At 41.4% G+C, this 20831-nt stretch overlaps 2 protein-coding genes and 1 non-coding gene across 5 annotated transcripts; all 3 read right to left on the bottom strand.

The window, feature by feature from the left end:
- Window positions 1-1657: 1657 nt before the first annotated feature.
- On the bottom strand, window positions 1658-6312 carry RIT1 (Ras like without CAAX 1). The gene is made up of 6 exons (XM_042785375.1): window positions 6266-6312; window positions 6063-6184; window positions 5508-5564; window positions 4489-4562; window positions 3804-3995; window positions 1658-2734 (listed from the first exon to the last, which is right to left on the bottom strand). Exons 2-6 carry the CDS (start codon window positions 6157-6159, stop codon window positions 2504-2506), a joined length of 651 nt encoding a protein of 216 aa, XP_042641309.1. The 5' UTR covers window positions 6160-6184; window positions 6266-6312; the 3' UTR covers window positions 1658-2503.
- Window positions 6313-6471: 159 nt separating this feature from the next.
- Window positions 6472-20379, bottom strand: KHDC4 (KH domain containing 4, pre-mRNA splicing factor). Of its 3 annotated transcripts, none has more exons than XM_042785209.1 (14): window positions 20028-20379; window positions 19698-19935; window positions 17412-17540; window positions 16976-17055; window positions 16285-16337; window positions 15233-15396; window positions 14650-14861; window positions 13995-14055; window positions 13086-13143; window positions 12630-12883; window positions 11954-12109; window positions 10810-10922; window positions 8812-8903; window positions 6472-7854 (listed from the first exon to the last, which is right to left on the bottom strand). In XM_042785209.1, exons 1-14 carry the CDS (start codon window positions 20117-20119, stop codon window positions 7655-7657), a joined length of 1902 nt encoding a protein of 633 aa, XP_042641143.1. In that variant the 5' UTR covers window positions 20120-20379; the 3' UTR covers window positions 6472-7654. The 3 variants fall into 3 exon arrangements, 2 of the variants coding, with proteins under 2 accessions (XP_042641143.1, XP_042641144.1); XR_006164660.1 differs by having other exon boundaries at window positions 7830-7854; window positions 10810-10894; window positions 20028-20175; XM_042785210.1 differs by having other exon boundaries at window positions 6472-8903; window positions 10810-10894; window positions 20028-20175.
- On the bottom strand, window positions 14952-15080 carry LOC116959842. Its single transcript, XR_004406054.1, has one exon.
- Window positions 20380-20831: the final 452 nt, after the last annotated feature.

Here is a 20831-nt window from a genome sequence, read left to right as displayed (position 1 = left end):
ACCCCAGAGATTAAAACATCAAATGCAAATGTTTGTATTAAAAATTATATATTGTGTCAAAGAAAACAATAATTTTGTGTACAAATTTATACACGACAAAAATAAAACTCTTTTTGAATAACACTGTGTAAAAAAAAGTGCTTGCTGCTGTTCTGATGTAGTAATTCTATAAGCAACAGGCTCACAAAAGGCATTAGTAAACCCTTAAATTGCATTGAAGGAATCATGTAAGGCACAGACATCAGTTATTTCAAGGTAAAAAAAGTCCCATACAGCATTCAGTACTACTAACAAGTTACCTTTACATATTATCTGAAAATTTTGAACATAGGAAGCTGACCAGTATTTTATGTTAACTTACTGTATCAAGGAAAAGCATGGGGAAAACTTTTAATGACCATCAGGCCTCTGTTCAGTGTTTCCAGAAGACTGGTCTGAAATAATTTTTACGATGACAGAATCAGCAATTGCTTTTAGAGCAACTTCTCAGCTGTTGCCCCCTCCTTCTCCTCACATTTTCCGCTAGATAGCTTTCCTAGCATTTTTATCCGAGTTATAGACAGCATTTAATCCAATAATGAATGATTAGGAGGGCTTTCAGTCCTAAACCAGTAACTACTGAAGGATGCACACAACCTGAATTATCCTCAGCCTTTTTTCAAACAACATACACGTGATTATTACCAGTATAGAGTAACACTGGAGCATTGGAAGGAAGTGAGAAACTGAAACCAGTTTAAACGTTTAGCTCAGCCACAAAATAAAATGTAACCGTCCTCCAAATTTCTCCCTGGAAGTTTTTTAAATTGCATACAAAGAGAATACTCTTAAAACCAACTGGCAGAAAATTTTCAGTTGTATCTTAAGCAGTAAGGAGTTTAGCAAGAAAAAAAGCTTAAGTTTATGTATTTGCTGTCCTCACTTCTTGTACCGATCTTCTTACATATAAATTTTCAGCTTTGACTGAACTAAGACTGACATTACAGATCTGGTTTTTGATTAGTAAGCTTAACATAGCTACTAACATAGATGATCGAAAAAAATATTAGAAGCTATACTATATTTAATCTACTAAGCTGTTTCATTCTTAAATTGAAATATTCTAGGCACTTAGTTCTCCGAGAAATTTGTTTTAATCATGTCTGAGTTACCTATGATTTGTTCTATTATTAAAAAACAAAATCAAGAGTAACACCAGACATCTGTGTCTCTGCTGGATTTAAATTCTATAACCGACGTATATGTAAATCATCTCAAAAGCAAAGAATATCTCTACGTATGGAGGGTCTGCCTCAGAAGCACTTTCTTAACCAAATAATTCTTTACTGAGCATAAGAAAACCTGTACCTGCACTGCCTGGACCGCCTGCATATGAAAGGTCAGGGATGTATCTGCCAGGACTGTCACTGTGCCCAGCTAATTGCTTCCTTCCACTTCACCGGCAATTCTACTTTTAAGGCTGCATTGAAAGAATCTTAACAGTATCAAGGATATTATTTCTGGGCCCAGATAACTCAGTATCAGTTGCTTTCTCTACAAAGTAGTTATCATAGAATAATTTGAAATGACCACGTTAAAGACTTCTACTTAACAAAGATACTGGCTTCTTTAAGACTAGAACATAAAACTGAATGTAAATAAATAAGCCAGCGCACCATTAGAGCTATGATTTTTAACAAGCAAGACAGAAAATTCAAAGCTGTGGTTTCTACAGCACCTACAGCATCGCTACCTTACACATGCTGTGGCAACACAGTAAATGCTATATACAGTAGGAAAATGCTACATATTCATGCACTGTTGCCAAGTTACAGCTGCCATAGGAACCATAATTTGCTTTTTCTGACTTGTTTAGAATCCCACCTACAACACTGCTGATTAAATGATAATTTACATAAATTTGTACAAATGTTCCACATTGCTTCTCCTGGAAAAAGTCTATTCAATGAGAACACAAGAACTCTAGCACAGCTCTGTTCAATGACATCTATACACAGCCAAGGCTGTTAGTCATGACATATACTTTGTAAACTACTTTTCAGCACGACCTTGACAAGCCACCTTTAATGATGTGGGTTACTGTTCCGGAGAGCAGCAAAATTTTCTTGTGCAAACAACTAGGAAAAAACATTAAGTTAGGGTGGGTAGAACTTCAGCAATATTTTACACAATTTAGCTTCCAGTACACAGTGACCGAAGACAAACATTCAAAAGTGCAGGGACATAAACCTATCAGCACTTGTAACCAATGACATACAAGCAACATTTGCTGGATCCAGTTAAAAAATGAGAACAAACGAAAGTACAACTGTTACTGTGTCTTAAGTTAAATATCCAAAATTAAGGGAATATCACTCTAAACAAAAACAATTGGTAAAAGTTATGCATTCCCTCATAAAAGTCCCATCAGGTTCAAAACATGCTGTCAAAATGTTGTCAACTAAACTGCTTTGGTTACAAATAGCTGTTCACAGGTTTTATTTTGCAGAGGAATTCTCTCTGTTCAAGTGACTGAATCCTTCTTCCTTCTAAAGGGTGACTTCAGCCTTTTCCACACACTGCTTTTTGGTTTTGATTTTTTTTCCATTGCCATTACTGCTTCTTTTTCTTTCCTGCGGATTTCTCGCACAAGAGCATGAAATACATCATCAATGTAATAACGGTATGCAGCTGAAGTTTCAAAAAAAGGGCAGTTGAATTCTCGTGCTAAAGCAGAGCCTTCTTCTTTGGAGACCTGAAAAAAAAAAGTTCACACTTGTCAAGAAAGCCAAAATTAGAAAGTTTATTTATTTACCATTTCTTGTTCTGCTTGCTCTTGTAACTGTGCATGCACCCTCCCACTTTCAGAAAATCTCGTTTCCACTGATCTCTAAATCTTCCACTACAAACATTTTTTTTTAATTTCTCTTTCATATACCACTTCTCTAGCAATGCAATCATCTGCAAGAGATTCTATGAACATTCATGAAACAAGGAAGTCCTTTGAGAGAGCAGTCTTTTCTTGGAGCTTGATCTAGAAGTTGCCTAACGTGAGCAGTCCTCAGCCCTAACACAAGCATCTGTTAGTTTGGTAAGCTAAGAGTATTTCCTTCTCCTGGTCAAAATCTATTATGTTTGCCACACTATCTACCAGAACTAAGCAAAACCTTCCCCCCCAAAAAAAAACCCCAACCCAAAACAAAACAACCCCCCCAGTCTTGTCGAGGCAAAAGAAAAGCAACACCCGCTCCTCATCCCATACATCTCTTATCATGGGTGTTTTACCATAGCTACCAGAATTTTCCCACTACAACAAACACTGAAAATTCATCTAATTCCATGTATACAAACAGACCTTTGGAATTTCTTTTCCAAAGTACATTTCCTTCAAGTCAAGCTCTGCTTCAAACTGTTTTCCCACAAATTATGGTTACTGTTTTCTTAAGCTAAAAGTAATTTTCCTCTTTTTCCACTCTTATCCAAGTTCTCTATTATTAATGTGTCCATTCTTAGCACACTTGCATCTGCAAGTGGTTTACAGAATGCTACATCTCTATTAACAGTATTGCCTTTCAGGAATTAAAAAAAAAGAAAAGCCCAAGAGCAGTTGAAACCCAAAGCACCAACCTGAAGACTTTACTTTTGTAATTGCTATAGGCATTTAGTTATTCAACACATTCCAGGTTAAACAAGTACTTCTCTACTGCTCAATTTATTATATATAGTAAACATGCAAAAAAATTAAGAAAGGGAGCATAACCTCCTGTATTACTGCATTTTACAACAGAAACAGCTTGCAAATGTGGGCCTCTTGTGCCATTTACCTGCCGCAGTTGTGTAAGATCAGATTTATTTCCCACTAGGACCACAGGAGTGTCATCAGTGCGTCGAACACGATAGATGAGCTGTTTGAACTCACGTACTTCATGGAAACTGCGCCGGTCTGTGATTGAATAACAGATGATAAATCCCTCGCCAGCCCTCATGTACTGGTCTCTCATGGCCGTAAATTCTGCCTAGAAACAGACAATTACAGTTCAATTGCACAAATACAATGACTTTCTAATTTTCTCAGAATGGGAAACATAATATAATATGCATTCCAAAAGCAGCTCCACAGGAACTCTGTAAACAGGCTGGTCACCTATCTTTTCACCCTGTTAGATACAGGACAAGATAGTATGTATGTTCAGGATTAACACCAAGTTTCCCTCACTATAGAAATCATACCAACACATTTATCAGCCAATATATAGTGCTTGTTGATCACGAACAGCAAGGTGCAACAGAGAAAGCAGTGCATGAAACTATGGTATCACCTGAGGCTGCCTAAATATAGATAATATGATACAGATGCTATACGCAACATGACACTTAGAAGAAATAATAGAGCTCAAAAAACAATTTGGAAGAGAAAGACAAGCATACTTTTACAGGATTTCTGAATCTACACCTGACCATTAGAGACCTCCTAACATCCTCCCAATTCCCATATTATTACCCACATACCTGTCCTGCTGTATCCAAAATATCCAGATTGGCAGGTTCGTCATCAATGCGTATTCGTATTTTATAAGCATCCTCTGTGAATTCATGGCACATTGGAAAGAACAAAATTGGAATACAATTGCAGTGCTCATTAGTCATCAATTTACAAAGAGAATGTTACACTTGAAGAACCTAATTAGATAATATTGCTATAATACATTAGTCTGATCATTTAACAACAAATTAATTTTTGAATTGTTCTGATGTGATGTATTATCTTCCCAACTCCGTGCTAAAATCATGCTATTCCTGACAGACATGTGACCACATCCTATAAATTCATTTTGGACACCTTAGTGGAAAGAGTAAGAGCATTACATTTTTCTCAAAGCCAGAAAATACTTGTGATTCAAGAGAAGAACTGGCCACCACCAACTGCCATTTTCTTAAAAGTAAGACAATAAATATTCTGCCCCTTTAAGTCAGCACTCCCACACTATAACAGTCCACTTTCAACAAGCAGCTGTCCAGTTTTCGCACTTTTCCTTTGAAAGCATAACTCTTGGTTAAAATTTCTCTTAGGGATGCTGCAAAAGTTATACAGCGATACAGTAAGCTGTTAAGCACTCTCATCCCTCTCAACTTCTAACACACAGACCACAATTTGGCCTGACAAATTAATAGCAGAGAACTGATCTAAAGCATGAAGAGTAGATTTTTTTAATAGACAACTAGTAATCATTTATCAGCAGTTTTTCATCCTTGTCTGCCAACATACAAACAAATATAGGAAGTGCATGGTCTGAATGTATGTGCTAGGAAAACCATTTAAAAATCTAAAACTCAGGATATGTATCCCAGTCCCCATAGCAGTCTCAGAACTCTTGATACCTCTTAATCTAAGAGACTCAGGCCCTCAATTTACAGCCAAATTTATAGCTTTTTTTAAATTATGTACTCTAAAGCAATGGACTCCACAACAGCGTAACCTGCTAAAAAAGGGAGTGAACAGCAAGGAGAAAAAGAGAGATTTTTCTTACCAATTGTGGGATCATGATCCTCTGGAAACCGGTGACTGATGAACTGCATGGTCATGGCTGAAAACAAAAAGCAGAGATACAATTGCACAAGTCTCAGTACATATCTGCCGCTTCAGCATTCAGTTCACAACACGCTTTGCACATTATTTCACTAACAGCTAAAACATAAAACCATACTCGGTGCGAGACTTGAAATAAACACGGTAGGTGAAACAGATTAAATAACTCAGAAACAATGCCCTTGTCCTGAATAAGGCACTCCGTTACGAGTTTCAGAAACAAAGCTGGACACAGCCAAAACGCGGAAGATGATGACACACCGCGCTCCCGAGACATCCCGGGGGGGCGGAATAACGCCCGAAACCGGCTTGTTTTGGTGAAGAACCTTGTCTGGCAGCTGCCGAGCCGAGCCCTCCGGCGCTCCAACCACCGGCGGGTCCCTGCGGAGCCCCCCGGGCCGCTCCGCGCAGCTGAGGGGAAAGCTGCGGCCCTGCCCGCGGCAGGAGAGGGGGGTCTGCAGGGCCGCCCCCCCCGCCCCGACCCCGCCGTACGCACCGCTCTTGCCGACGCCCCCGGCGCCCAGCATCACCAGCTTGTACTCGCGGGACTGCCCCGCAGCGATGCCGCCGCCCGGCCGGGCTCCAGAATCCATCTTCTCCGAGTCGAAGAAGCCGCCGCTGAAGAGGAGAAAAGAGCGTTAGCAGCGGCGGCCCCTCGCGCGGCTCTGCCCCGCCGCCAGCCCGCTCCCCCCTCCTCACTGCCGGGCTTCTCCGCGCCGGCCACCAAAATGGCGGCGCTTGCTCCGGCGGCGGCTCGCGCCGCGCGGAGGGGGCGGGCCTCGGACGGCGGCCCGGCGGGGCCAACGCAGGCCGCCGCCACCGCCCACCCCCCCGCAAACCGCTACGGCGCCCCGAGTCCCGCCAAAATCCCCTCACCCCCACAAAAAAAAAAGCACCGAGAAGCAGAATATTTATACATTTATTTATAATGAAAGTATGGTTCTCATTATTTACAACACATAGTAAAGACAACGTTTGTACAAGTGAGCCATCAAGGTCTTTCAGTGGTGCAGCCACAACACGCACACCCATTTTTAAAACTATTTCTCCCACTTCAAAAGCCGACCAGCACCTCAGAGCAGTCTCACGCGTCACTCCACACAAGAGTTCTTTCTGCAATAGTCTGCCCCACCAAGAGAGCCTGTGTTGCAGCACATGTCCATAACAATCCAACAACTTAGTCCCAGGTTCCACTTCTGGGCTTCAAGGCAAGAGCAAGGCCTGCGCTCCGGTCACGGGCGCCACGTCGACCTGGCTGCTGCTTGCCTTTTCTTTGTTAAATCACCATGGAACAGAAGGGGGTAGAATCAAGTGAGTGAATGAGTTAAGAGATGGGGGCGAACCTCATGAGAAGGAGTCCCGTCTGAACTGCTGAATGGGAACAAATCCAGGGGTGATCAGAGAAGATTAAGTACCAGTGCTACAGCGCCGTGTGCACGTGGGGATTAGCAGCAAGATGAACCCATCCAAAAAACCGAGCATCCCCCCGCCCCGACATCTGGCTAGAACGAGAAGTTGTGGGGTTAGTAAAACCACATTTTAAATAAAAAACAGTGTTGAGTTACAGGAGATGCTTGAAGTAAAAACAAATTAAGAGTTTTAGAAAATGTGATCCTCAAGTTTTTCAGAACTACTGTATATTCCTTTCCTTTGTTGAAAGTCCAAACATTGAAGCCAGGGTCACCATTAGCTCAACAGGACTGCAAGCACAGGCTAACAGCAGGAACACTCAATAAAATACAAACATCAGGTGTAGAATGAAGTCAGCATGACTGACTTTCCATTTTAATTATCCTGGAAAAATGGGAAACGCAGACTGACAGGCTTCCCTAGTTTCTCTTAACAGTACTTCCCCTATTGTATAAGGGACTAGCCCTGTCAGAGTACTTTTTTTTTTTTTTCTTTTTTTTGACAAATTCACTGCAGAAATAAGGATTTTAAAAATAATGGAGCCCTTTCAAGGGGGAATACTCAATCTTTAGCTTCTGCAAATGTAAAAACAATGTGTATTTGCAAAGTTCATTCTGTAATATACATGCATTATTGCTAGAGGGGAAAAAAAGATGAATGAAAACTCTTCTGCAGCTTTTATGGTGCCATCCAAAATGGCATCTGTTGTTTTGCTCGCTGTTGTGAGGAAGGGTACTGGTATCCCAAACTCCATCCCTGTGAAAAAGTACTTGCGTTTTTATGGCCACCATGTTCCTCCTCTTCATCTGATGAATCTCCAGCATATGCCACTAATCCAAAGCCCTTTTCTGCAGTTTTCATCTTCTTAGCTTGATGATCTAGGAGGGGAAAACAAAACAACCCCCCCAACCCACAAGAAGGAAAAATAAAAAGATAAAATGCCCAAAAACGAGTTAATAAAAAAAGACGTTAATTGCAAATTGTTAGTTGGACACCATTTTGAGGTCACAAGGCCAATGGTCATCCAAGGTCGAAGGCCACACGAAACAGCACCAGCAACAGCACATGTGATCCATCAGAACCATGTAAGAGAACAGAGAAAGAAGAAAGAAACACACAAAAAAGGTAAAGTTAGCAAATGGGTCTAAGTGATGTCAATTTCACCGTTAAAGAGATAAATACGTAAAGAAAAGTAGAAACTTTGTTCAAAAGAAAGCTAACAGTAGAGCAATCTCTGGGACCAAAACTGCAGAAAAACTAAGGTTAAACAGGCTAACATGATGTACCTGCAGACCTGAAAGGCCCAAACTGCTAGGAGAGTTAAAATGATTACGTGTTTTACCAAGTTGCAAATACTTGATGTTTGACAGCCCTATGAAAGGATGAAATCTGACAGCACTTCTGTTGTTTGCAGACATAACTCATGTCTGTAAATACACACCTGAACCATTACTCCCACCGATACTCCTTAGTGCCTCTAGAGATAGCTGTTCACAATGTAAAGCCACACCATATCTATGTTACAAAACAATCCTATAAAATTCTGTGCCCTGGCTGACTGATGGGTCAAAAATACCCAATCTTTAGTCCTTCACATAATTACACTGTCCTAATACAGATATTTATTAAAGTTGTAAGAGAAGCATCATGTGTATATAATCACATAGAATGTGTTTTAGAGCAGTGCAATGCAACCCGCTTTTCACTTAATGTGGTATAAAGAACAGGAAGGAAAAAAAAAAAAAATCACCCATTTAAACAAATGTTAAGACCAGCACAAACTCATTTGGGAAAGGAAACCTGACTTACAAGTATATTTTATTCATTGCACTCACCATGGTTGCCTGGTAAGGACCCAGCACCATTTCTTTCTTCAGGTTCTGATTTCATCCCAGTGACAGGAAAAGCTGGCGGAGGCATCAACTGCCTATTTAAACCAATGCAAGCCTTTATTTTTTCTTTTTTTACAACAAGCAAAGTCTCAAAGGTAATAGCAAACAAATTAACAAATTTATAACTCAGACCTTGACCTAAGGAGTTTAACTTTTAATTGCCTGGCTAATCTAGTGGCCTTCTACAATACAGTGACTGCATCAGTTGACAGGGGAAGAGCAACTGATGTCACCCACCTGGACTTCTGTAAGGCCTTCAATACGGTCCCCCCCCCAACATTCTTACCTCTAAATCAAAGAGAAATGGATTTGATGGATGGACTATTAGATGGGTAAGCAATTGGCTGGATGGCGATGTCCAAAGAGTTATAGTCAACAGCTCAATGTCCAAGTGGAAACCAGTAAAAAGTGGTGTCCCTCAAGGGTCCGTACTGGGACCAATGCTATTTAATGTCTTCATTCCTGACAGAGACAGTGGGATTGAGTGCACCCTCAGCAAGGCTGCAGATGACACCAAGCTGAGTGGTGCAATCTATACATTAGAGGAAAGGGATGCCATCCAGAGGAACCTTGACAGGCTTGAGAAGCGGGCCAATGCAAGCCTCATGAAGTCCAACAAGGTCAAGTGCAAGGTCCTGCACCTGGGTTAGAGCAACTCCCAGTATCAACACAGGATGGAGGATGAAGGCACTGAGAGCAGCCCTGTGGAGGAGTTGGGAATGCTGGTGGATGAAAAACTGGACATGAGCTGGCAACACATGTTTACAGCCCAGAAAGCCAATCATATCCTGGGCTGCATTGAAAGAAGTGTGTACAGCAGGTTGAGGGAATCAATTCTCTTTCTCTGCTCTGCTCTTGAGACCCCACCCAAACACTGCATCCAGCTCTGGGGTCCCCAGCACAAGACAGGGACCTGCTGGAGCAGGTCGAGAGGAGGCCACAAAAATGATCTGAGGGCTGAAACATCTCTCCTGTGAGGAAAGGCTGAGAGTTGGGGTTGCTCAGCCTGGAGAAGAAAAGGCTCTGGAAAGACATTATTGCAGCCTTTCAATACCTAAACAGGGTTTAGAAGATGGAGACTTTTTACCAAGGCCTGTAATGACAGGACAAGGGGTAATGGTTTTAAACTAAAGGAGGGCAGATTTAGATTAGATAAGAAGTTATTTTCTGAATGGTGATGAGACACTGAGTTTCCAGAGAACCTGTGACTGCCCCCTCCCTGGAAGGGTTCAAGGTCAGGTTAGACAGGGCTTTGAGCAACCTGATCTAGTAGATGTCTCTCCCTACAGCAGAGGGGGTGGCCTAGATGATCTTTAAAGGTCCCTTCCAACTCAAACCATGCTATGATGCTATGAAATAAAGTGCAAACCCAACAGTTTTGTGGCTCAATGCACTGAAGTGCATAAGGAAGAATAGTGATGCCTGATGACTTCAAACAGCTATACTGAGTTTAGGACTATATACAAGATGGAGAACATAGAAAATGTTACCAATACCCTTGATGCATTTCATAATGGCCAGAAAACAAAATGGACTATCAAGTAAATATTTCCCTGAAACTTCAGGCTGCAAAATTCCAAGTTCACAACTTTTTTTCAGATTTCTTTTAAAACTGGAGTTGTTTCAAGTTTAAGTGCTAACCTATTTCACAATCATATCCTATTATCTCAAGAAGCTGACAAAGTAGCAAAACACAGACAAAGTAAGAGCATACAGCCTTAGGGAGGAGTGGAAACTAAGCTATTTTCATTATGTAGCATGAAAAGGTAACCCTTGCGTCCTTCCTCCTTAAAAAAAAAAAAAAAAAAAATCACCTACAACAAAAAGAACAACCTCCTCAACCCCCAAGTCACAGAAAAGAACATGAAACCCAAATCATCGCTGAAATATGCTTTCCATCAGAAACAGAAGAGACCTGAACATAATTTCTTCATCACTCACCTGTCCCTCTCTCTCTCCTTTCCTGAGGAACTTGCTGGCTTCGACCCGGCTCCATCGATTTCACTCTGACTGGAGAAGCCTGTACCTAAATTAGTCATATGAATGGGTCCATGCTATGAGCAGAAAAACACACGGCATTAGCAAATCTACAACTACAACATAAGCTATAGCTCCTTAATGATAATGATAGGAAACCCAACTTTTCAGAGCATATTTCCAACTAGCAGAAGAAACTACTAATCGCCATTGTTAAACAAAATGCTTTCTCCTAAAAATATTGAGGGTAACATAGTAAGAAACACACCTGAGCACCAATATGGAAGACACCTCACCACCTACTCCACCTTTTCCGTAGTTCAAGACAGTAAAGATAGTTGCTTAGTTCATGGATCAACTTACAACCTACTCAATCAGCTAATTCTGAAAACTCTATAGACCTCATGCCACAGTAAATTCTGCTTGAGATATTAATATTAGTTCTAACATATAGGCAGTTCCTTATTGTCCCTGGGAAAAGCTTTTATTAAGGGTTTTTGCCTGTGAGCAGGGGTGTATCAGAGAAGCATTTGCAGAAACTCCCTTTTCTCACATACAAGTCTGAAGAACTCAAAATTATTTCCATCAAAACCAACTGTTTAACATTTGCTATCTAAAAAAATTAAAATCAGTCTCTTAAAGCTAGGCTTCTTGAAATCTTCTCAAGTGCAACCTGCAAGAAAGGTAAATGGGAAAATCTGGAAGTTATTACCATGTTCCTCTCCCACCCCTCAAACAAGTCCACCCAAAAGACCCACAAAAAAAAAACAAACAAAAGCCCAAATCATCTCCCTTTAACTAACCAGTATCATGCTACTGTCATCTCTTTGACCTAAATGCACCACTTCACAAAAGACTGAGGGTATGGAAAGCAGGCTGCCAATGAATGAAGTCACAGTTTAAGAATAGTGCATCAACTCAAAGAGACAACAGCATGGTCTCAATTTTTGTAACAATGGTTGTAACAATTGTTACAATTTTTGTAAGAATTGCTGCCATCTGCCAAAGATCTTGCCTAACTTTTGCCAGATAAACTATGCTAACAAAAATCTCTCTCCAGCCAAGTTGCATTTTGGTGAATGAAGTAAAATTGCTGATTTTATTCCACCTGGTATCCCAGTAGTCCTGACTCTCTCTCATCTGGTAGTTCCTCAGTGAAGCGTCTCTTTTGACCTTGGGGATGGGGTTGGACTTGTGGCTGTGTACCAGTTGGCATGGTTGTTTTTACTGGGGCAGCAGGAAGAAAAGGACTGCTCAGTGGACTCTGGCATACAGAAGTTGAAAACAAAACACAAGACAATTTGTTAATATGCATATAAAGTATTAATTCAATGCAGTTTCATACATACGAGCAGAACACACAACTAGTTTCCCTTTGCAGAACCTAAGAGAAGCTAGAAGGAAATTCACAACTTAAAGATAAAACAGGTATTTCAGTTTTAGAATGCTCCCACCTCAAACTCTTCACCATCTGTAACTCAAACTCATTGTACCTACATAGCTGTATCACAGCCAGTGATAATGCTTTTCATAAATGAGTGACTATCTCCTGCAAATATCCTTATGTTAACAGGTGGCTATGATATGAAAACTGCAGTATGAAGCAGCCATACCAACAATTTAGTGGCTTAGACAGAAGCATCAGCAAAGCAATAGCATTAAAAAAAAAAAAAGCCCTTAAGAAGAATTCTCCATCTTGAACTACTTTAATTATTTCATTGTTAGCAAAGAAACAGCTTCGTAAATAGATAACTAGAGGGCAAATAATTAATCTGTGGCAGTACCTGGCCAGTGCTGGCTGGAGGTTGTACTTGAGATATTGGATACTGTGTTGGCACAGGCGGAACTCCTGTAGGTAGCGTTGTTAAGACTCCAGGTGCCAATGGCACTGCTGGTGGTACTATGCCTGGTACACCATATGGTGGCTGAACTGGTTGTTGAGGAGGGGGAACAACAGGATAACCAGACTGATATCCATTGGAAGGGTAATACGACGGCTGGGAAGGTACGCTATTTAAAGCGGCAGGCTGTGTAAAGCCTGGTGAGAGAAAGGGGAAAAAAGGGTCATCTTCAATTCAGTTAGTCACAAAAATACCAAATTTAATTACCAGATGTAAAAGAAGCTGGCTCCTTTTCAATTGAAGGATTTAGACCTCCACAGGTTAATAAATTGCACAAAACTAACTAAGTATAGCTCCACAGAATTCAACTCTAAAGACCTCATTATTGCTAACATTTACCTGCTAAGGGTACTGCAGTGGTTATCTGATTCACGAATCGGGAGTATTCAGCATGAACCTACAAAAAATTTTCAAAGATTAGACAATAAACTATATTAACATTTTGCAGGTAAAAGACATCTTACCACATATCCCCATAAAACTGTATTGGGACTTTGATTACAGTACGTATTATGCGCAAAGACAGCAATAATACAAACAAAAACTGTAAACAAAAACCCACTGACCAGAATCCCACTGAACATCCCACTAATCCTGCTGGTCTCTGGCAGATTTGTGTAAAATATAGGATGATATTTCACAGGAAAGAGTGGCAAACTAATTACTTCAGTAGAGACAAAATGCTCAATAAATCTAAAAGCTTCCATGTATTTTCAAGAGAATTTGTAACCCATACTGAATTACCAATACTAACAGAAAGATGTCTCACGGAATTTTACTCTTTTTGCATTCATGTAAGAAAAGATAAGAAATTCATACTCTGTGTGTACAAGTGAGAGACTTTTCTAAAATTTTTTTGGTACCACAATCACTTTAGGAAACAGAAAGCAGACAGCATGGCTTTGGACAACATTTAAAGGTAAAGCAAGGGAAACTACAGCAATCAAAAAAAAAGAGCAGGATTCCTTTATGTTTGCATAGTCAGACAACGCCCTGGCCCCACCCTCAGGTTCTGTTCAGGAAGCATTTGCCTTTCCCCCCAAATTCCACTATTACAGCTCCATCCTGAGAAATGTTTATTCACTTTACAAAAATTAAACAGAGGTACTTAAAAGGAAAGATCTATTAGCAAGCCAGAACACATGGACAGTTTTCTCAAGAGCATAAAAAAAAAAAAAAAATCATTAGCCAGGCACATGCTTAAACTAAAACAGGCTCTGAAATCTCGTATTTGTAAGAGCTACTTACAGTTTGCAATAGATTCTCACACAGCTTTTTAGCAGCTGCCAAACCTTCTGGCTTTGGGTGACTGAAAAGATATACAAACAAACCCCTCATAAGCACAAATGTTTCTGCCAAATTTGGGAGGTACTTCTTTCATCAGCAACCTGCTGTAAGATCTCATCCATTTAATGAGCGGCCAATCACCTCAACAGGACTCTAGCAGCTCTTCAGCTATTTAGCACAATTGTGAATGAAAGCAAAGAGTATTTATTTTCTATATGAAAATTCAAGTTAGTCCAAATACTGCAAGAATTGAGCACAGAACACTGACTTGACTGGTCAATGCATTTTGTATTCTTCCCTTAAAACCCAACATAGCAATCCAAGACCAAAAAGAACACAGTTTTACTGTGTTCCCAATAAAAGCACTACCTTATGGTTGAGTATCACTTTATACCACATCATCATATGGTTGATATCATTATCACTTTAGAGAGATCTTTATTAAAAAAAAAAGTTAGGTTCAAAAGCTATTTCATTTGCATTAAGTCAATCAGAATTAAGAATACCCCATATTGATTAAACATTAAGCTACATTCATGACTGCTCACTGGGAATTTAAAAAAAAAAAAAAAAAAACCACAAAACAAAACAAAAAAAAAAAAAAAAACACTCATACCTGATATATATGTACATGGGTTCAAAAGCTTCTCTGCCTGATGCCGGTTCTATGCAACCTGAGCCCTTCCCACGAAGAAAGACTTTGGCACCCGTTTCAATTTGAATGTGCTGCAAGTAGGAGCAACCAGGCCCTTCCACCTTCTCCTTCACATTAAATGTAGGTACAGCATGTTCCAGACCAACAAATAACTTGTCCTGAACATAATGCATCTGTAAATGTAACAGTAAAATATTATTTCACTCTAAGAATTAGAATGTTCTTTTCACTGGAGGCCAGAAATTATGACAGTCGGAACAGTTAAGTGTCAGATGGCACAGTCAGCCCTTTGCTTTTCTGTAAGTAGGACTGCTCTCTCCATCCCTTTTCTTTTAGGAGGCTACTGTCATCTGAGTCTTACTCTTCAGACTCAGTCTGATTAGTCCTCCAGTTTTCACAACATGCAAGGTTTTTTTTTTGAGGTGGTATTTTGTTTTGTGTTTTTTTTTTTTTTTAATAAATAGCACAGCACATGTATATTTTGTAATAGGTAAATCTTATAACCAGTGATATTCAATGAAATTCACGTAAATGCATTACTCACCCCTGACTGGAATGGAGGTTTTTGGCCAACTGCTGGAGACAACTGAGTAATAGGGGCTGGCTGGTGATAGACAGTAACTGTAGCTCCGTTGAACGTTGGACTAGAACCTGTGGCTGCTTTTACTACTCCATTAGTAATTATCTCTTTAATTCGATTAACAGCTCCTAGTTGACAGTATAAAATTCATTTGTATTTCAGCCCTTGACAACTGCTCAGATTAAACAAATAATGAAATTACTAGGTTACTTTCCCATATGCTGTGACACCAGATCTACAGGCATAAAGATCGCATCTGACAGCAGGGCCCATTATTAGCATTCTGGGATTGGTAACAGAGGATGGCAACGAGCATCAGGGTTCTTTCTCTGTTCCCATCCTGGTAATGCTTAGGCATTATACATAACGTGTATGCAGGTGGGCAGTTTTAGCCCACACATTTTTGCAAATACTAGAAACATCTACTAACCCTGCATAGAATTTACATCTGCGCAAATGAGCAAACTAACATATGAAAAATTACTTATTGGCTGTGGAAATCAAGGTAGGTAGAAGTGGGCAGCTTCAAGTTTCAAAAGACAACTGAAGGCAAGCCTGCGAACTGATACACAGAACAAATGAACACCTGAACAGTTCACAGTTTTCCTTTTTTTTCCAGCAGGCATAGGCAAGACAGAAGTTTTGTGCTTCTCATGGAAATGTAGGTATTTCACAGAAATGTCCATACTTGTATATTAAAGGGAAGGTCTCCCTGTCATACACCTATTGTACTGGGATCTCCACATATTATCAGTGAGTAAACTCATACATAAGAGCTGTACCTGCCTAGGAATCCCACCTACCCCATCCCACCTTCCTTGTAGTCTATCAAAAGTTTTAGTTTCATGACTAATGCAGTACACAGCACCTTAAGATCTCTGCTCAGAACTACCAAACATCAATGTTTAAATGGGGTCTGTTATCAACACCAAGATATTTATAGTACAAATCCATACAGATCCTAACCCCTTTATCACAAGTAATGAGAGGAAAAGATGAATGCTTTGTACACTTACTGTCAACCAATTCCCGTGTCTGACCCTGGACATGAAGATACAATGGACGATCTCTGAAAAGGAAATGTCAAATAGTCTGTTAAACCCACAGAGAACATATAATTAGATTGACTAGATTATTGTATTACAGTCATCTAGACACATGAAATCATCCACAAAGATTTTAAGTACTCTTCAAATAAGGAAGTAAATATACACTCATTGAATATTGAAGTGCTCAGTAAGCAAAGCTTCACACTGAAAACTGAGAAGATTCAGAAGTTACTTACATGACAACTTATTCAAGTTATACCAATGAAAACTTTAATTTGCTTGTCCACGTGAAATGTTAACTAACTAAAAGCACCAGGTCTATGAAACATTAGCTCTCTCTGTAATCAGAATGTTGCCCATTGTCAGCGAAATGCACAAGAGATCCAGTCTACCATTCAGTCAAAATAAGGTCAGCACAGTCTGATCTGTCACATTTGTGGTTAGTTTGGTTTTTATTTCATCCTATCAATATTAAGCAGGTAGGAAAGCAGCTATGCAGTCAGTACTATCATAAGGGTAAACATATTTGAAACACTGAATAGTCAATTTGCTCTGGCACACAAATGTGACACTACTCATGAAAAACAAAACAAATACCGCACCACTTAGCCACCCAATGAGGAAAAAAGGCAAAAAACCCTAAAAAAGAAATACAAACCCGGGTCCCACTTTTGCTTTCTCTTCTGCAGTCATAAATCTCCCTCGAGTAGAGACAGCTGCTCCACTCAGTCGGCTTATCTGCAAACAATTTAAAAAAATCCAGTGACAAGTTTACCAATAAATAAAGCACACACAAAGAAATTGAATTGGTTCAAGCTATGTTGTGGCATGAAAAGACCAGAAGTCTATTAATAAATTGGTAGGACAATAAATGGTGCCTGCTAAAGGATCCTGGCTATGCTACCTTACCTAATCATATAGCATTTTATTGCACAAACCAAGAAACTACTGAACAAATTGTTTCAGAACACACAAGTTTTGTAAAAAGAAGAAACAACCACTGAATATAGTTTATTGCAAGCTCTTTTAACTTTACAAACAGCTATAAATGTGCTGCCGAGCCTAAAAAAATCAGACATAGATCCTGAACATACCTCATCCTGAGTCTGTCCTCTTGTCAGCAGGTTTCTGCATGTGAGGGGCACATCATTGATTTCTACCTCTGCCACCACAAGGTCATCTTTGCTTTTACTTGTAGCCGGACCTTTTCCCAGAGCCTGCAGCTTCAAAGACAACCGTTGCAAAAGACCAGAGGTTAGAAAGCAAATATAAATGATGTAACGAACGAATTGACCCTAGTACTCTAGAGGTGAATATCCTTTTCATTCTCCCCTTTCAGCTGTTGAATCCAAAAGCTTTACAAATATTACCAAAAAGCGCATTATATCTACTACCTAATAACACTTTAATAAGTAATTACTGTTTATGTTCTATAAACAGATTTATAATTAATCAGTAAAGTTGCTCAAAGGGAATGCAAGGCATTTTACAGGTGAATTGGCATCTCTGACAGAAATCTGTGAGACTACTTCTCTCAACTCCCCTTACACAGACACAGAATTTCTGTCCAAGATCTAAACTAATCCACACTAGGACTACACTTCCCCGCTCCGTTCTTTTTTTAAAACAAGGGGACAGTATTTTGTGTCAGCATCTAAGTGCTAAGAAAGAAAAAGCCACAGAATCACAAACAGATTCAGAAGATATGACAGAAGAGTTGGAGTTACAACAAAGACCTTACAGCTTTTTCCACACATAGAGTCAGATAGTACATCCTTCCAAAAAATCTGAAATGCTTTTGAGGACATAAGCATAAAACAAGACTCTATAAAAAAAGAGAACCTTCCAGTAACATCCAAAAGGTATCCATCCACTCGTAAATATCACATGAAGCATGTCACTTGCATGAGAGCCAGATGGCACCTATAGAGGGACATAAGTCTAATGCATTGTACATGCATTCTGTTTCCTTATTCCTTCCACACTTTTTTTAAAAAGAGTACGTTCATTAACCTCCTGCAGGTTCCTTAATTTCCATTCACTCACAATCTGAAGTGCCATCAGAGTTAATTACTCTGGAAATACCATCACTGAACATTTCCTAACAAAAGCAACATATGCAGTAAAAAACCCAATCCTGTTTGCAAATTAATTAATTGGTTAAGTGGTTCCCACAGCAATACAATTTGTCACCAGAATGCCAGAATGCCACCACAGCTTATGGAAAACACATAAATGGAAGAATGAGACATCACAGTATCTTCCAGTTTTCAAGCGTCTCAAACTGCCAGTCAGTGAATAGACTTTACTTCCATCTGGTATGACTATGGAGGCTACCTGAAACCAAGCCACATGTTCTTCAACGGTGAAAATCTAACATCCTCAGGTGGATGCTAAGTATTGAGAAGCAGGCACCCTCATGCAGCAATGTGTAAAACCACCTGGGACTGCTGATAGTAACAATCAAATAAACATTACTAGACATCAAGTATTAAAAAGACTGAAATGTTAATTTCATATACAGAACCTGCAGAAAACCAATTATGGTCAATATGCATCAGGGTACATTTGCCACTCTTTCTTGTATTATCTGTGACTAAATCCAATGACAATTAAATCCAATGTTCATTTTGATGCTACCTCAAAGGGCAAACTCTTAGAACATAACTGGCACTCCCACCAATATTATGCAGGTGAAAAAGATGATACACTGTGAAAACATACTCTTCTTGTTAACTTTGTATGTGAACAAGTTCGGAAGGAAACTTGAAACATCCTTCTAAACTTGGCTCTAGCATATGTTAATAACACACAAAAAAGCAGGGTTATTCCTCTTGCCAAAGTTCAAAAACAAGCTTTAATCTACACTTGCTTTAGAATAGAAAAGTTCAGTTGGAAGAGACCTACAACAATCATCTAGTCCAACTGCCTGACCACTTCAGGGCTGACCAGAAGCTAACCAAATTGTTTGGAACTTGCACATACATCTCCTACTGACTACTTGTTTAAGCATAAAAATAATTTGGTTTCCTATTTTAAACTCGCTGTTTTACACAGCAGATTTTTACATCAGCTGCATTACTTAGAAAATACTTAAGAAAGCAGTTTACCATCTTCCTACAGATCGCTTTGGTTAAGCCTTATGGAAGAGCAGCAGGACTGAACTCACAGCTATGCCACTGTTTTCTCTTATTCTGCAAAAAATTTTAAAAATAGTTTTCTGACTGCTTTTTGTTCTATCTACTTTGTGACACAAACCTCCACCATTTCCCCCCTCACTGACAGCTATTCACAGGTCTCCAGAAAACAGTGACACCCACCCTCGTCCATTACCTCCGGGTCTGGCGGTCCCTCCTGCCCCCCCCCGTCCTGGCACCCACCTTGTCCGCCGTGTTGGGCGCCGGCTTGAGCTTCCCTTTGGCCATTAACATCGCGTTGATTTTCGCGGCCACGGCCGCGGCCGCATCCAGCGCTCCCGAGGGGGCAGCGGAACTCTCCGAGCCCGCCACAGCGGAGCCCCCATCTCCGCCACCGGGGAAGGGGCGCCCGGGCAGCGGCGCCGTGCCGGGGAGAAGGAAGGCGGGGGCCGGGCCGGGCTGGTCCCACTTACTGCGGCGCCTGGAAAAGAGAGAAACCTCAGCCCCGGCCGCCTTCCAGCCCGCGGCCCTGCGGGAGCGCCGGCATCGGGGGCGCCCGCGGCCCAGCCTCACCCGCCAGCGGCCCCAGCGTCGCGCTGCCCTCCGCCACCCGCTGACATGGCTCCGGCCCGGCTCCACCGCCTCCGCGCCAGACGCAGCGTCATTTCCGACCCCGAGGCCGCCTCGGAACGCCCCTTCCGGGCGTTGCCACAGAAACGGCGCGGCCCGCAGAGGGGCTGGGAACCGGCACCCGGGCAAGGCGAGAGGGACCGAGACGGAGCGCGGTACCCGCCCCCGCTCCGGGACTGACTGCGAGAAACCGCGCGCTGAGCCGCGGGAAAACCGCGGGGCGGGAGAGCGCGCACAGCGCGGGGCGCCCGCGCTGACGTCACCAGAGACGGTGGCTGCAGTCGGGCACGCGCGCTCTGGGCACTGCGGGCAGGGGGCCCCGCGCATGCGCAGTACTGCACGCAGCGGGCTGCCCCGCGGCACTTCAGCTGGCCGGCTGACGCACGGGCACTACCCCCTGCTGCCTTGGCGGGAGTCGCACGCCGCGCAGCCTCCTGGCGCATGCGCGCGGCTCCCTGCCCCGTCCGCGCCTTTATGCCGCCGCCATGTTGAGGGCAGCGGCTGCTAAAATTTTTCGAAACTGTGTTCCAGGTCCCCCCAAGACGCCCCAGGCCTGCTCCTGGGCAGCTGTCCAGCTGGCGTGGAGAAGAGGGGTTGTTAGGGGGGCTGTGCAAGTGCTTGATCTCTCCCTTTTCAGCTTTGTTTCCAAATAAAGGGTCACCATGAGTTGCCAGGAGCAGATCTGTTTCAGATTTTCTGGGATGTGCTGAGAGGCTTTCGGAGGATATTAGGGGGCACTTGCAGGGT

Source organism: Tyto alba, unplaced genomic scaffold (assembly GCF_018691265.1).
Source record: "Tyto alba isolate M040663 unplaced genomic scaffold, T.alba_DEE_v4.0 Super-Scaffold_8, whole genome shotgun sequence".
Taxonomy (NCBI): domain Eukaryota; kingdom Metazoa; phylum Chordata; class Aves; order Strigiformes; family Tytonidae; genus Tyto; species Tyto alba.
This window is presented reverse-complemented; position numbering and strand designations above follow the sequence as displayed.